The 16,044-nt window shown below is 46.7% G+C and overlaps 1 protein-coding gene and 1 non-coding gene across 5 annotated transcripts in view; both read right to left on the minus strand.

The window, feature by feature from the left end:
* SCYL3 (SCY1 like pseudokinase 3) overlaps nt 1-8,226 on the minus strand; it is a 43,134-nt gene extending 34,908 nt beyond the window's left edge. For 2 of the 4 annotated variants that reach the window (XM_043568549.1, XM_043568546.1), the window contains exons 1-2: nt 6,673-7,092; nt 2,383-2,573 (exon numbers count right to left, since the gene is read on the minus strand). In XM_043568549.1, coding sequence (XP_043424484.1) covers nt 2,383-2,547 — 165 coding nt within the window. In that variant the 5' untranslated portion in view covers nt 2,548-2,573; nt 6,673-7,092. Of the gene's footprint in view, nt 1-2,382; nt 2,614-6,672; nt 7,093-7,754 lie in introns of those variants that run through there. The other 2 variants (XM_043568547.1, XM_043568545.1) reach the window with 2 other exon arrangements.
* Nucleotides 8,227-13,646: 5,420 nt separating this feature from the next.
* LOC122476676 lies at nt 13,647-13,753 on the minus strand. Its single transcript, XR_006295590.1, has one exon. It is a non-coding gene; the product is annotated as a U6 spliceosomal RNA (small nuclear RNA).
* Between the last annotated feature and the right edge of the window lie 2,291 nt (nt 13,754-16,044).

Here is a 16,044-nt window from a genome sequence, read left to right on the forward strand (position 1 = left end):
AGAACTTCTAGTATCGTTTTGTAAAGAAAGGTTATACCATGTTTCATCTTATTCCACAGGCTGCCCTGCATTGTGACTGTAGTTTATTTATAATACTAGAGAAACACTACACTCACGACCTAACAGCATACGCGAGGAAAACACTGTCCATCTGTCGGAAGTGGCCACCAAAACCGTCAAAGGTAGGACCGGGAGCCTGAACTCTACAGAAAGTGAGGTGAGCTGGACATACTGTTCTACTATTTCAGGAATCTAGGAACACCAAGGTCCTATAACCCAATGAAACGTGACACGTTTTCAAGAACTGTGACCTGCACTGAAACGCCTTATCATTTTGTAGACATTTCAAATTTCTCAGGTTCGGGTCTCAGGTATTTAAAGCCACAAGATGGCCTGAAGAATAGAGGAGACGAGTATAAAGTACTGGAAAAGACTCAGCCTTGGTTTAGAAGGGTCTGTACTAAGGGGGGTAGAAATCTTCTGTCTCAAGCTCACAGTCCCTGCGGCATACGAGCCCTCGGACACCGACAGTGCAGCTTTACTTTTCTCGTTTAAAAACACCATGATCTGGGTTGTTCAACTTTCTTGGCACACATATCATAAAGAATAACATAGTGCTAAAAAACCTTGGGGCTCAGTTGGCTAAGCGTCCAACTTCGGCTCAGGTCATGATCTCACGAACCAGATCAAGCCCCACATCAGGTTCTGTGCTGTCAGCACAGAGCCTGCTTCAGATCGTCTGTTCCCCCCCCCCACCTCTCTCTGCTCCTCTCTTCTTGTACTCTCTCTCTCTCTCTCTCTCTCAAAAATAAACAAAACAATGTTAAATAATCTTACAAACTTATTTAGAAAAAAAAGCTAAGAAAGATGATAAATCTCTAGTACTTCACTAATAACAGTCACCCTCATTTTTTTACTTAAAAAACGTGCTACCTTACGAGATGAAGATAATAGGAAGTATGTCAGATATTAACTGCAAGTAAGAATACGACAGTGAAGCAAGGCATTTTATCTTTTGCAAAATTACTATAAAAGAAGTTTTAACAGGGGCAGCTGGGTGGCTCAGGTGGCTGGGTGTCTGACTCTTGATTTCAGCTCAGGTCATGATCTCGCAGTTCGTGGGTTCAAGCCCTGCATCAGGCTCTGGGTGGTCAGTGTGGACCCTGTGTGGGATTCTCTCTCTCCCTCTTCTCTGCCCCTCCCCTGCTCATACACACTTGTGTTCTCTCAAAATAAAATAAACTTAAAAAAATAAATAAATAAAGACACTTAGGGTTGTTCTATTGAATTATATTCCGAGGTACAATCACGTTTTCTAATCAGAGGCTGGGGTCCCCCTACAGTGCACAAGCACCTGCTAATACACTGGTCCCCTTCCAGGATCAGCATCTGGAAGGTGTGAGCCAGGAGGACCCCCTCCCTGAAGAGGAAACTGAAGCCTCTAAAAGTGAATGAAGCGACTAAGGTCCCTCAGCAAGAACCAGAACCCAGGCCAACGTTCTTTCTGGGACATCACAATAGTCCTGGAAAAGAAAAAATAGTACCTGCAGTTTCTAAACTACTTTATTTCTAGGTCCGTCATCAATACGCTAAAGGTGAGCACAGTATGTTGTATAGAGAAGGTGGATCAGTATGTTGTACGCCTGAAACTAACACTGTGTGTCAACAACTATACTCAAATTTAAAACCTGAAATGCAAAAACTAAAAAGCTAAAAATGAAAATAAAAGTTAAAAGACATAAAATAAATATAAATAAACTTTACAAATTAAATCATATACTTACCAAAATGTCAACACTTACAGATTTTTGCTAAACTCGATTAAACTCTACCTTAATTTAGCCATGGAAAATTACCTTCCGAACTTCCTCACTAAAACAATATGATAAAAGCTCTCACCCTGCGTTTTCAGAAGCTTTTTGGTTCCAACATGTCCTGCAAGTTGGAGATTTTCCCATGAGGGAGGACAACTATGTTCTTTTTTTGTTGTTGTTTAATGTTTATTTTTGAGAGAGAGAGAGAGAGAGAGAGATACAGAGCATGAGCAGGGGAGGGGCAGAGAGAGAGGGAAGCACAGACTCCAAAGCAGGCTCCAGGCTCCGAGCTGTCAGCACAGAGCCCGACGCGGGGCTCGAACCCACGAACCACGAGATCATGACCTGAGCCCAAGTCGAGAGTCCGACGCATAACCGACTGAGCCCCTCTCCCCAACCCCACCCCCCCCCACCCGCCCCAGGACAACCACGAAGGTCATGAACAAAAACACGATTCCTCAGGATCGCCCTCCTGTGACCCTCGTTAAGTTCCGCTTCGTATTTCTTAACAGGAAGCGAGCCAGTGAACCCCCCCCCCCCAACGCGAGCGCCGCCGCGCACGCGGTACCTTGGCGGCCTTGTTCACGCGGTCCTCGTGGTCTCTCCGGTACACGAAGACCGAGGCGCGCCGGCCATCCTGCAGCGCGGCGGGGTGCACGGCCAGGCCGGCCGGCAGGGTGAACGCGGGCTCCGTCAGCGCGTAGCTCTTCAGGGCGCTGCTCTCCGAGCCCATGCCTTCCGCCGGGAGGCCCGGCACAGCTGAGGAAGGAGGAAAACACCTGCACACATAAGCCTCCACCTGCGGGGGGTCGGGGGGGAGGGGAGATCACTGCGTGCGGGGGCCCCGCCGCTGCCACCCACCCGGCCCTCCAGTCCCCATCGGCCAGGCCGCCCACAACAAGGACGCCAAATGCTGGCCAAGTGCCCCCCAAGTCACCGGCGGTGCCTGTCAAGGAACAACCGAGGCTCTACGAGAAAACGCACCTACCAGGCCACGTGCAGTGACTGCCCCTCGCGACCCTCCCCCTACACATGTGCGCGCGCGCGCGCGCACACACGCGCACACTCACGGAACGCTCACAGCGCCAGCTGATCAAAACCAGAATAAGATCACCCGCGCTCCCTAACCTGCTCGCATATCCTGCCTCACAGAAGCCTGTTGCAAACCGTCATTATTCACCAATGAGAAAACTGCTGTAGGTCTATAAGAACTTAAAATTAGAACAAGAACCAAACAAACTGGAGAGTAGTTCTCTCAATGATGAAAAACGTGTTAACAAATGGAGAGTTCACGCGCCGGGCAACGGCCCGGGAGCACCAGGAAAACAGTGAGATAGAGACAACTGGCTGAACACGATGACAATAAACATAAGAAACAGGGTGCCTGGGTGGCTCAGTCTTGGGACTCTTGATTTCCTGCTCAGGTAGTGATCTCCCGGTTTGTGGGTTAGAGCACGGAGTCAGGGTCAGCGCTGGTAGTGTAGGGTCTGCCTGGGATTCTCTCTCTCCCTCACTCTCTGCACCTTTCCTCTCTCTCAAAATAAGTAAATAAACTGAAAGGAAGGAAGGAAGGAAGGAAGGAAGGAAGGAAGGAAGGAAGGAAGGAAGGAAGGGAAAGAAAGGAAGGAAGGAAAAAAGAAACTAAGAAAGAAGAAAGAAAAAGGAAGAGAAAGAAAGAGAAAGGAAGAAAGGAAGGAAGAAAGAAGGAAAGAAAGAAAAAGAAAAAGAAAGGAAGGAAGGAAAGGAAAGGAAGGAAGGAAGGAAGGAAAAAAGAAACTAAGAAAGAAGAAAGAAAAAGAAAGGAAGAAAGAGAAAGAAAGAGAAAGGAAGGAAGGAAGGAAGGAAGGAAAGAAAAAAAGAAAAAGGAAGGAAGGAAGGAAGGAAGGAAGGACGGAAGGACGGAAGGAAGGAAGGAAGCGTGCGCTCCCACTGCTCTTCAAAGTCGGGCTAGGTAAAAAGGGGAAAGTGCAAGACTGTATCATCCCAGATGCTAAAAGACCCACACAGACAGGAACACCTAGAAAACGCAGTGATAGAAAACAGATGAGCGGTTGCCTGGGGTAGGAGCCCCGTTACAGGGACCAGGAGAGGGGAAAGGACTGCAAGGGGTGTAAGGAGACTTGTGGGGGAATAGATTTATTCACCAACTTGATTATGGTTGAAGGTGATAACAAATACCGACACTTCTAACTGTAGGCTTTAAATATGTTCAGTTTATTGCACATCAATTATACCTCAATAAAGTTGTATCTGTGCATGTGTCTATATACATACAGATACACACAGACATAGAAAGGCCTGAAAAAATGCTCAAGTATTAATAGAGGTTTGCTGTCTGTGTCGGATCACGAGGAAGTCACAGACAGACATGCACCTGCATTTCCAAACCTTCTACACTAAGCACACAGCTTTCTTTACAACGGGGGTACGAACTTCCAGGGCTACAGCAGGCATTGCAAAGTGGCCCCACAGTATTGGGGGAGGAGCAGAGGGCCCTGCGTGTGACAGGCACCTGCTGACAAGGCCTGCACTCTGCAGGGAGCGGCCGTCACAATGTCCCAGCCAGGCCTGCCAGATCAGGTCATTTATCATAAGGATCCAAGAGCCTGAATATTTATGTGGAAATCTCCGTATTTTTCAGTGCTGGCTCGAATGTGTTCAAACCTGTACGGGCCAAATAACACACGTTTGAAAAATCTGTGGCAGTCTGCAGTTCTGGCTTTACCATAATAGAAAAAATAAAACATAAAAAGAGTTCTTACTAACTCTGGTGGACGTGGTAAGAAGTTGCCAGTTCTAAATAACATGGCCAAAAATTCTACAGAGACCTTTAAAATTTTCAGTTTAAAAATTGCACCCTTTGAACAAACACACACCCAACAATCATTATACATAGACCCTCTACTTAGATTTTTTTGTTCCACTTTAGAGAAGTTCCACACAACACTTTCTGTGTTACCAAAGTATGAGGGGCTGCTGAAGACACATGCCTAAAACAGAGAATTCCAAGTGCCTACAGACCCACACACATCGTTATCTAAAGAACACAACATGGACAAAGCTAAAACTATCTAAAATTGAAACGGTTCAAAAATCCAAGAATACTTCTGAGGATAAGAACGAAGTCGTCTTCGTAACAAATCCACTGGGCTCCTCCCTATTCTGCAGTTGACCTTAACAACAGCAGGGGGATAAACAGTATTAAAAATGCCAAGTATCCGAACTATGTGTAACGCTCAGCTTTCTACCGGGACTACAAATAAAGTGTCTACGCGGGCTCACGGGGAAAACCAGCTCCCGTTAACTCCCCTGTTCTGGAGACGGCATGGTACCTGTGACAACGCCCCCGCTGAACAGCGAAGGTCACGTTGAGTAGTTGGATGCTGCCCCTCTCCTCTAGGACACAGTTAATGGGTCAGGTGCCTACCCTGGGCCAAAGGGCAGTCAATTCACACATTAGCCATCTCTAGGACCCCCGGCCAGGTCTTTATCTGCCTCGGGAATCTGAACGCGCAAGACATATTTCTATTTGCTGAAGGTGAAAGGATGCCATGAGGTGGAGTCAGGGCCATGGCCGGCCAAAGCCACGAAGAAGCAGAAACTTGGCAAGCACAGAGGAAGGCAACTGGCAGAAGGAAGAGCAAACACTGGCAGTAGCTTCGTCAGATCTGCAGGGGCGCATTACTACCCTCCATCTCGAGGCTTCCAGAAGCCCAGCTGGAAATGCACTTCCTCACCGCCACATGGACAGCCTTACAACCAGGGCTGGCATGAGGGGGCAGCTTGAGTGGTCCATGTTCTTTGACCCCAGCTGCCATTTCATCAGCAGAAAATGCCTACCTCTCTAGAACTCCTCTGTGAGAACGGAGGCATTAGTCAGAGAAGTGTTACTTTGAAGAGTGTGTAACGGAGGCCAGTCTAACTTCCTTCTCTCTTAGCCGCAAAATACAGCTTTTCAAAACCAACACGGAGAACTGCAAGAAAATGAAAATCCTCTTGGGAGGAAAGCACGGTGTTGGTGTAGTTTTAGCATTCGTCCTCAAAGGAGATAAGACGGCCACCAGGATGCAGGGGCGGTGCTCTGGCTGACTGAATGGCACTCGGCAGAGGCACAGCAAGGGACATATAGTTTACTTAGTCATTTCTCAATAGCAAACTACGTCGTTGCCAGAACACTGGGCCCAACAACACCTAGAGTTAGGAAAGCTTTAAGCGATTAAAACCAGTTTTTCTTAGCAGTGGATATATTGGGTCTAAGACCCCAAGAAATACAACTTAAAAAAAAGAAAGGGGGGGGGTGCCTGACGGGCTCAGTCAGTTAAACTTCTGACTCCTGGTTTCAGCTCAGGTCATGGATCTCATGGTTTGTGGGACCGAGGCCATGTCAGGCTCTGCGCCGACAGCACGGGGCCTGCTTGGGATTCTCTCTGCCTCTCTCTGCCCCTCTGCTGCTCTCACTCGCACTCTCTCTCTCTCTCTCTCTCTGAAAATCGACAAACATTAAAAACAAGAAAAGAGAAAGAAAAGAAAAAAGGCAAGACGAGACTCCCTCTCTTGGGACAAAGGCTGCCATTGTACTGTTTTGAAAGCGTGATTAACGTGGACAGAAGTCCTCCCACGTCAGGACTGCAATGCTCACGTTAGAGTAGGATTACAGCCTAAGTGCAGGGCAAACTTCATCAGGTGGCAACAAAAAGATGTGCTGTTGTCTGCTTTGAAGTCAAGAAGTCACGAGAAAAAAAAAAGTTACAAGAAGACAAAAGGAGAGCATGGATATTCTGCAGAATTTACCATCCCCTCTCTCTATAATATGATGTTGGGTCGGCAAGGTCTGCTCTTGAAACATGGGTTCACCTACCTTCCTCCACCCTTTAGCTTCCTTGGGCAGCACATCACATTTCTGGGCCACCTGTGGATTATGCAAGCGCTTGTCTAGGTCACCGGGCAACTCCTACTAAGAAATCGATGTCATCTGGGGAACTCTCTCTCCCTCTGTTCTTCCACAGCAATTAATCGAGATGATCTTGGTTCTAGCTCTCTTAGCTTGAGGTTCCAAAGATAAAGGCTTGCATCGTGAGTTCTAAGGACGCCCTATACTCATCGATACTTTGTTACCTGGTGCTAACATTACTCGGGCCCTTTGCTGTGATCTGTTTCAAGTACACGTTCTCTGTAATGAACTCAGTCCAGCATTGCTAGCTGACCAGCAATACGTAAAGACGCCTTTACGGACCAAAACAAGTAAGTATGATTTCAGCTAGGATTTGAAATGTTACGTGGGTACGCACACAGGTCCTTAAAAACAGCAGTAACGGTGATTCCAGAATTCAGGACCCGACTCAGTATTCACATGGTTTCCTAAACACGCTCTTCCGAGAAATGTTTCATCTTTATTCTAAAAAAAAAAAAAAAAAAAAAGGCACTAGGCAAGGACAGAGCCGGCTGGGCCTCCGGGGGCCCGGCACTCGTCTTGGAGCAGGAACGCAGGCGGTTTCCCGGCGCGGGCGCGACCCCCGGCTCCCACCGCTCCGGCGGCACCGCGCACACTCGCCCGACCCGCGGCGGGGAGGGCTGCCCGGGGGCCAGCGGGGTCCCACCGCGACCCGGCTCGGGGTGGGCGGGGACGGCGCTCCCGCTCGCTGGCCCCTCACCTTCCACACCTGCCCGCGAGGCCCGGCTCCGCGGCTTCTTTCGCTGGCTCCGGCCGCCAGCAACGCGCCGGGCGGGGGTCGCCCCCGAAGCCCAGAGGCGAAGGGCGCCCCGCACCGAGCAGGGGGAGGCTGCGCGGAGGCGGAGGGCACAGCTCAACCGGCGGCGGCGCCGCGCCGAGCGCGGACCCGCGAGCGGGGCGCGCGCCCACCGTCTCCGCGCCCGGCCCGGCCCCTCCCCCGCGGCCCGGTCCCGCACGGACGGAGGACGCGGCGCAGGGCGCCCTGTTACCTGCGGGAGGCCGGCGGGGGAGGCGGCCGAGGGTCTTGGCTCCGGTCCCCTCTTCGCCCCCTGTTGACACCAGCCACCCTCGCCTACCCTGTGAGGCTGTGGCCACTACACCCACAAATCTTCGGGGGGTATGCTCCCTCCGACACCATAGAGACGGGTCCGGAAACCGGACAGAACGCCAGCCTTCAGCCCTCCGACGCCACCACTGAGGCGAACGAACCCGGAACCGAGAGAGAGAGAGAGGCGGCACAGGTGACGCTCAGGCCGGCGCCATCTTGAGTGTGGGCGCCGGTGCCTGTCGGCACTTCGCGCCCTGCTCCCAGCGGCCTGGCTGGTTTGTGAAGATGTCTCCTTTCTTGGCGTTTGAGTTGAACTCGCGAGTTTGTCTTGATTTTAAGTTTTAGGCTTTTAGCCGCGCGGTTTTAATTTGACACCCGCCCGAATCCAAAATGGCCGCCGTCGCCTCCAACAAATAGTAAAGGGGCTGGTCGCAGAAAAGAAGCATGGAAATTGGCCTGGACTTTTAGGAGAGTGACGTCACTCACCCCCGCGGCCGCGATTGGTTGCGCCGCGTGGGCTGAAGTCGTGCGGAACTGCGGCTGAAGCTGGCGGAGGTGATGGTGGTTCAAGCTTAAACCTTTGAGTCGGGAAGTTTGAAGTTACGCTTAATTCAGCGCACATTGGGCTTAATCATGTTAATAGCACCTGTTAATGTTAATGGTTTCTACTTAATAGGATTCTGTGTGTGTTTCCCTGTTCTTATCTGTATGATCGCAGTAGTGGCAGCCATCACTACTGCTTAATACAACCTCACAGTTGACAGCTGACCTCAATAATTTGATCATCCAAAACTTGTAGTTTCTTTCTGGGAGCTGAAAGTTTCTGGTCGCTGAAGAGGTTTAAGATGGATAAGGACACCACAATTTCCTCCTGAGGTTAAAAGAAAGCAACTAGGCCTACTTTTGCTCCATATTCAGAAATGTATTAAACGCATGTTTATTGGGAGGTAGGCACATATAGTATTTAATCTGCCGGATAAGCTTGACAATGGCTGAGCTGTCTATTCTGGGTCAGCACTGGCCTATAGAAACTGAATTCAAGCCACATATTAACTTCGCTAGAAGCCACCTTAAAAACATTTCATCTTTTTAAAACTTTTTAATCTTCAAAGATTTAAGTCTTTAAAACTTTTAAATCTTTTACTAAAGAAAAAAAGATGAGGTGAAGTTAATTTTAATGTATTTAAACACAGTATATCCGGAAGATTGTCATTTAAATATGCATTCAATAGTAAAAAAAAAAAAAATACTGTGTTACTGACATTTTTTGTACTGTCTTCAAAATCTGCTATGTATATTTTACAATTTGGACTAACCATATTTTAATGCTCAGTAGTCACCTGTGGGTAGTGACCATCATTTTGGAGACTACAGCCCGAGGCCGTGCGACCACCACCTTGCACTAGAAAGTTGAGAGGCAGAAATGGGTTCACCTCCCTCCCTCCCTCCACCCTTCGGCTTCCTTGGGCAGCACATCACATTTCTGGGCCACCTGTGGATGATGCCACATAGTCACCATCTGGCAACCAGAAATATTACAGACCAGTGGTAGAGCCAGCACCATTAGGGATGCAGCCTCAAATGGAATCTCCGAAGGCTGAGGACACCTTGAATTTTTAGACCCTGTTCACTCAGATGTGGAGAGCATTTTCTAAAATATTTTAAACAATTCACCCAGCTTGAATTCTTTTGAGAGCCCATTTCTACTAGTCATCATGATAATAAGTTGTTACTTTTGCCAATAAATACTCACTTCTGACACTCATCATGATAATTAGCAAAGCATCCAGTGCCATCAGCGATCCAGTTGGCTAAAGTGTTTGTAGCTCCATCTCTGGAATGTAGCCTTTCTGGAATGATTCCAGCTAGCAACCTCTGGAGTGTAGATTCCTGATTACTAGAATGCTGCGTCTAGGCATAGCTTCAACCAATTAACCCACGCAGAATATTCCACTGTCAATGCGGAAATCATTTAAATCGCCAACAGACATCGCGACACCCATGCTTTAAGGAATATTGGCATCGCTTTGGAAACTGTGAACACTATACAAATGTTGCAAAATTTAAACTTCATGTTGTTACACACTAATATTTATTCCACAAATATTTAACATATACCTTTTCTGTGTCATGTACTATGCTGACCACTAAGAAGGAAGAAGACACAATCATTGCAAAAACGTGAGTTCAAGGGGCCCAAATAAAACTTTTTTTTTTCCTTTTTAAGTGATTGAGGATGTGTGAGTAGCTTAATGCTAGAAAAGTTATCTTAGTTTTGCGAAGTTCCCTGCCCTGGCTTCAGTATGTAAGTTTCAAGCTACTGTTGTGTGAGGCTAGATAGGAACTAAATGACTCTACACTTCCCTGATTCCTCTAAGGCTTTCCTGACATTTGCTCCTTGTTTACTTACTCAGTACAGCAAATACTTTATTTTTTTCTAATGTTTATTTATTTATTTTTGAGAGAGAGAGAGAGAGAGAGAGAGAGAGCGCGCACAAGTAGGGTAGAGGCAGAGAGAGAGAGAGAGAGGGAGACACAGAATCTGAAGCAGGCTCCAAGACGCAGGGCTTGAACCCACAAATCATGAGATCATGACCTGAGCTGAAGTTGTATGCTCAACTTACTGAGCCACCCAGGCGCCCCCAGCAAATACTTTATAAATGCTCATGGTGTATCAACCTCTGCTGTAAAGACTGAGGAAACATCGGCAAACGAAGTAAGATTAATTCCCTGTTCTCACAGGCCTCCCTCAAATTTTAGGGGTTTGACGGATAAGGGGAGAAATAGACACTAAGTGTATAAATGAACAAAGGTTAGTTTTCACAATGATAAGTTCTATTAAAAAACAAAACAAGGTGTTGAGGAGGAGGAATTCTACTCTGCTCTTCAAGATTCTTCCAGCTCTACTAAGGATTAAATTGACATGAAACAGATGAACTGGAGAAAATCAAACAAAAGTTTAATAACATAAGTACTTCCTATACACATGGGAAAGACCCAGGAAAACTAAGTAACTCACCAAAATGGCCAAAGCCATCACCTTAAATCCCATCTCCAGCTAAAGACAGAAGGGTTTGTGGTAGGGGAGACATTTCTGGAAGGTTACCAGGAAAAGTCCAGTAAACAAGGACAAGGTTAGTAGGTAGATTTAAATCCATTTCTTCTCCATTGATAACAGTTTCTAGAGATTTAGGGTCATCCCTCTTTTATGAAGGGAGATTTCCCTTCTACATGTAAATATCTCTTACAAAAGGGTAATTTCTTTATTTTTTAATTAAATTTTTAAAAATTTTTAAAATTTTAATTTTAAAAAAATTAATTTTTTTTAAATTTTTGAGAGAGGGAGAGAATATGCAAGTGAGGGAGGGTTGGAGAGAGAGAGAGAATCCCAAGCAGGCTCTGCACTGCTAACATCAGAGCCCAATGTGGGGCTGGAACCCATGAACTGTGAGATCATGACCTGAGCTGAAATCAAGAGTCAGATGTTTAAACGACTGAGCCACCCAGGTGCCTGCCCCCCTCCCCCTTTTTTTAAAGAATAGTTTTCCAGCCCCACCCTCCTTCCTATAAAAAACCTTCCCTTTATACAGCGCTCAGAGCTCCCCTCTGCTTGCTAGATGGTATTCTGCCCCATTCCGGAATCGTTTAAGGAAACCAGCTAGATCTCCAAATTTATTTGGTCGAATTTTGTTCTTAACAGAATGAATGGAAATATAGAAGGATATCTACTAGTCTGTTAATGGTCCCTGTATAGGGTTAGAGAGGGGATTACTTCTTTTGTAATATGTATCTGCATATTGCTTTTTGTGTTACAGTGAGCATATGTTACTTCTATAATTTTGAATTTAATAAAGGACTGAGGAGCTGAAATGTAGACTTAGATTGGAAGCTCGTGTGGTCTTACATCTATAAAACTGGCCTCGTGAGTCTTCATTATGTGGTAACAATGTTGCGGGGGGGGGGGGGGCATGCAATAGTAGCTGAGAAGCATTTGATAGGAAAGACGGAAGGATACAGCACGTGCACATTTCCTGATAAGGTACAGATGGCAATTGAGTTAATGTCACACACTTAAGCCGAGAAATAGTGATGCATGATTCTCTGCGATTTTCTCAGTTGTCTTCAAAGCTGCACTTCTAGCTCAGAATAAGTTAAACATTATTTGCTCGATTTCCTTAAGAAAAAAAAAAGTCCCTGTTCTTGCCACTCCCCCGAGTCTTCCTGAGTGACTCCTGCTGCCTCCTGAGTTACCCCCTGCTCCCTGCAAACACTCACCCCAGTCTATGTTCTAAATCGAGGAAGAAGCATCGAGACGGAACAACGGAGTGCTCAGAGGACAAACGGAGTCCACAAAGAGTCTGTCCCATGGTCAGCAAACATGGTTTTAAAAAAAGTAAGCAAAGCTCTCCCAGAGATTTCAGAGCTCCTCCTGCAGGCTTTGGCCCCCACTTTAGGCAACCAAAGTTCTTAAAAAATTATTTTCGCTTTTTCTCCCAACGTTTCTCTTCACTGATCCTCTTCATTCTTTCATTTACTTTTCCCCACCGTATGGGGTAAATAGAATCCAGTGACACTGTCTCCACACTGGTTTGGACAACCAAGCGGACAGGAGAGATGCCTGTGTCACAAAAGTGCAAAGGATGGCACCACCACTGCTTCCTGTTCTTTTTTTTTTTTTTAATGTTTATTTATTTATTTTGAGGGAGGGGGCACAGACAGAGAGGGAGAGAGAGAATCCCAAGCAGGCTCCACCCGGCTGTGAGCATAGAGCCTGATGTGGGGCTCGATCCCACAACTGTGAGCGCATGACCTGAGGTGAAATCAAGTGTGGGATGCTTAACTGACTGAGCCACACAGGAGCCCCCCCTGCTCTTTCGAGAAGAGGCAAGAGTGGAAGAAGGGCTCATCTGCCTTTCCTACCTTCAAGACACCGAGAAAGACCTGATGGAATCAGGTAGACGAGTGCTGAGATCAGAGTAACCCTACACAAAGTTTGTAAACAGGCATTTTAATAACAGAAAATCAGACCAAGGGAGAATGATTAGGTATTATATGAAAACATGATCACACGAAAGAGTTTGGGGAGAGAACAACTAAAACAGAGGGAGACGCCATCAGACAAACTCACAACAAAGGCAAGGCTGGGGAATAAGCTTGGTCAGGTTTCAGATGGGGGCTCAGTACCCCGGCACTCTTCTGCTCCCCATGGTGGTAACCACATTGCTTAGGTAGATGGGTGCACTTGAAACTTTACTGTGTCTTCATTCTGCGTACTGTATTGCTGCCTAAGGAGTGGCGACAGTGATGAATGGAAAAACAAGATGTGGTATATCCATACAATGGAACATCATTCCTCCATATAAGAAGTATTGATACATGCTACAACACAGAGGGAGCCTGAGGACCTTCTGCTACACGGAAGAAGCCAGACGCCAAAAGCCACATATTGTCTGATTCCATTTCTATGAAATGTCCAGGACAGGTAAATCCATAGAGACAGAAAGCAGACGAATGGTTGCCAGGGCCTGAGGGTAGAGGGGAAATGGGAATTGTCAAATGGTATGGCAATTTTGGGGGGGTAATGAAAATGTCCTGGAATTAGATCATTGTGAAGGTTGCACAACCTTACGGGTATACTAAAAAACACTGAGAGAACAAGCAGGAGCAGGGGAGGGGCAGAGAGAGAGAGAATCAGAGAATCCCAAGCACGCTCCGTGCTGTCAGTGCAGAGCCTGACGCAGGGCTCGAACTCACAAACCTGAGTCGAAATCCAGAGTGCGATGCCTAACTGACTGAGCCACCCAGGCGCCCCTGAACTGTACTTTTTTTCTTTTTTAAATATGGAAGCTTCAGGAATTTGTGTGTCATCCTTGTGTCGGGGCCAGGCTAATTTTCTCTGTATCGTTCCCATTTTAGTATATGTGCCGCCCAAGCGAGCACTGAATTGTGCATTTAAATGGTGACTTTTACATGAATTATTTCTCAATTAAAAAATAAAGCCCACGTAATGTGTGTGAGCAGGCACAGGTGTGCATGTGAAGGAGAATGGATATATTCATCAGGTCATTGTGCGACACTTGTAACAAAAGAGAATTCTACATTGATAGCAGGGACTTGTGTCATATTCTGTGTTATTGTAACTGAACTAACGTGAGTTCACAGCGCGTCAAGTCCCAGATAGAAACTACATCAGGAGGAGTTGCCGCACAAAGTAAATTTATCTGCAGCACATACAGAGATCACCGGGAAAGGTTTCCAAAGCCGTGATTCCTCCAGCAAGGGTGGATGGGTTAGAAGGAACCCTCTTTAGGGTTAGAACGAATATTCAGATAAGGAAGCCTAGTCCTGGGATGTAGGGGCGGGCCTAAGGCTGCGCTTGCGCCTTAAGGAAACAGGCCTATACATACTTTGTATATTATGTAAACGAGGTTTGTGCTCCTTCTTGGGCGGAGATCTTAGTATTATAATGAGGTACAGGTAGTTGTCAGTCATTCTAGTGGTCGCTCTATCTGCGCAGGCGCCAGTCAGGGGTTTTGCTCACACCGGTCTGGGTGGTCCGGGCCTGCTGGAGGTCGCTATCAGTGGAGGGGCAGTTTCAGTTCCACTTGACCTGTATTAAGAGATAAGCTGGAGGGGCGCCTGGGTGGCGCAGTCGGTTAAGCGTCCGACTTCAGCCAGGTCACGATCTCGCGGTCCGGGAGTTCGAGCCCCGCGTCGGGCTCTGGGCTGATGGCTCAGAGCCTGGAGCCTGTTTCCGATTCTGTGTCTCCCTCTCTCTCTGCCCCTCCCCCGTTCATGCTCTGTCTCTCTCTGTCCCAAAAATAAATAAGAAATGTTGAAAAAAAAAAAATTAAAAAAAAAAAAAAAAGAGATAAGCTGGAAAGAAGAGCTGAAGGAAAAATGTGGGACAAAGGTCGGTGAGTACCAGCAGGTGGGCAGTGAAGGTCGGGTCTTGGGGTCTAGCTGGTGACCTTGTTGAAAATCAAGTGTCAGAAAAACGGAAAATTAATCGGCAAGTCATAAAGATGGCATTAGAAATGCTCCAAGTAGGTAGACTGAACTAATCTCAACGAGAAATGATTGACAAGCTCAGATTCCCTTTCCAAAGTGTCTCATCGCATTTCTGGAGTTTGCAGATACCTTGAGCTCCCCAAACTTGTGTGGGTCTCCTTTTCAAAATCACTGAATTAAAACAGATTCCTTCATACCCAGCACTGGAAGTAAATGAGCTCTGAAAGTTAAGCGAATTGAAAAGCAACACTTCCTTAGCCAGCCCTCCTGGGCTCTAGGCCTTGACGGGCAGCCCCACGTTCACCTGGCGCAAGCTCGAATATTCGTGCTCTGTGGGGTTTGACTTAACAGTCACACACTTGCCCAGTGCTCATTACACAGCCCACTTGAGACGTTGGTAAATTGCAGGTTAGGAGGAAAAAGCGGACTCGTACGAGATACTTATTCTGCTTTTAAGTAGCAGTTACCAACCTCCAGATTCCAGAATCATTTCCTTCAGTTCCCCAAACTGCCAACCTAGCAAGATTAGGAGGCTTGGAAGAGAAAAGGAGTAGAGGAGGTGATGTGCATGTTAAACATTTCTTCTCACAGTTAATGAACTGCAGAGTTTCTATATCGAATGGTTGTGATGATCAAATACAAATACTTATTTATTTTATTATTATTATTTTTTTTTACAGTGGAAGTCCTGTATATTGGACATCTGGCAAATGAAAACTTTCTCAATGCTTTCAGAGATCATGATTTGTAGTAACTGATAATTTTACTGAGAGATGAATTTAAATTATTCGCACTTCAGAGTGGTAGGTTCTCTAATGGTCTTCATTTGGGTAATAACTCTCGAGAATTCATAATCTTCGTTATCTATGGAAAATACCTGTGGTGGTGATGGATGTGAAGAGAAAGTGAAGAGGCTTAAGGAAGTCCTAGTACTTGTGATTTGGAGGATTTCTATAGGCCTTTGGATGTATCCCTGATAGAAGCAACTGTCACATCACAAAACATCACAAACTTAGTACATAAGACACCGCGTACTTTGCTCACAAATTTGTAGGGCTTTGGGCAGGGCATGGCAGGGCAGCTCATCTTGGCTCATGTGGCCTCAGCTGGGGTAGCTTGAGGGCTGGGGGCTGGGATCACCTGAAGCTCATTCGCCTCTGCCGGTTGACTGGTTGTCTGCTGGGACCTCAGCTGCAGCCACCTGCTGAAGCCCATACACG

This window comes from Prionailurus bengalensis, chromosome E4 (assembly GCF_016509475.1).
Source record: "Prionailurus bengalensis isolate Pbe53 chromosome E4, Fcat_Pben_1.1_paternal_pri, whole genome shotgun sequence".
Taxonomy (NCBI): Eukaryota; Metazoa; Chordata; class Mammalia; order Carnivora; family Felidae; genus Prionailurus; species Prionailurus bengalensis.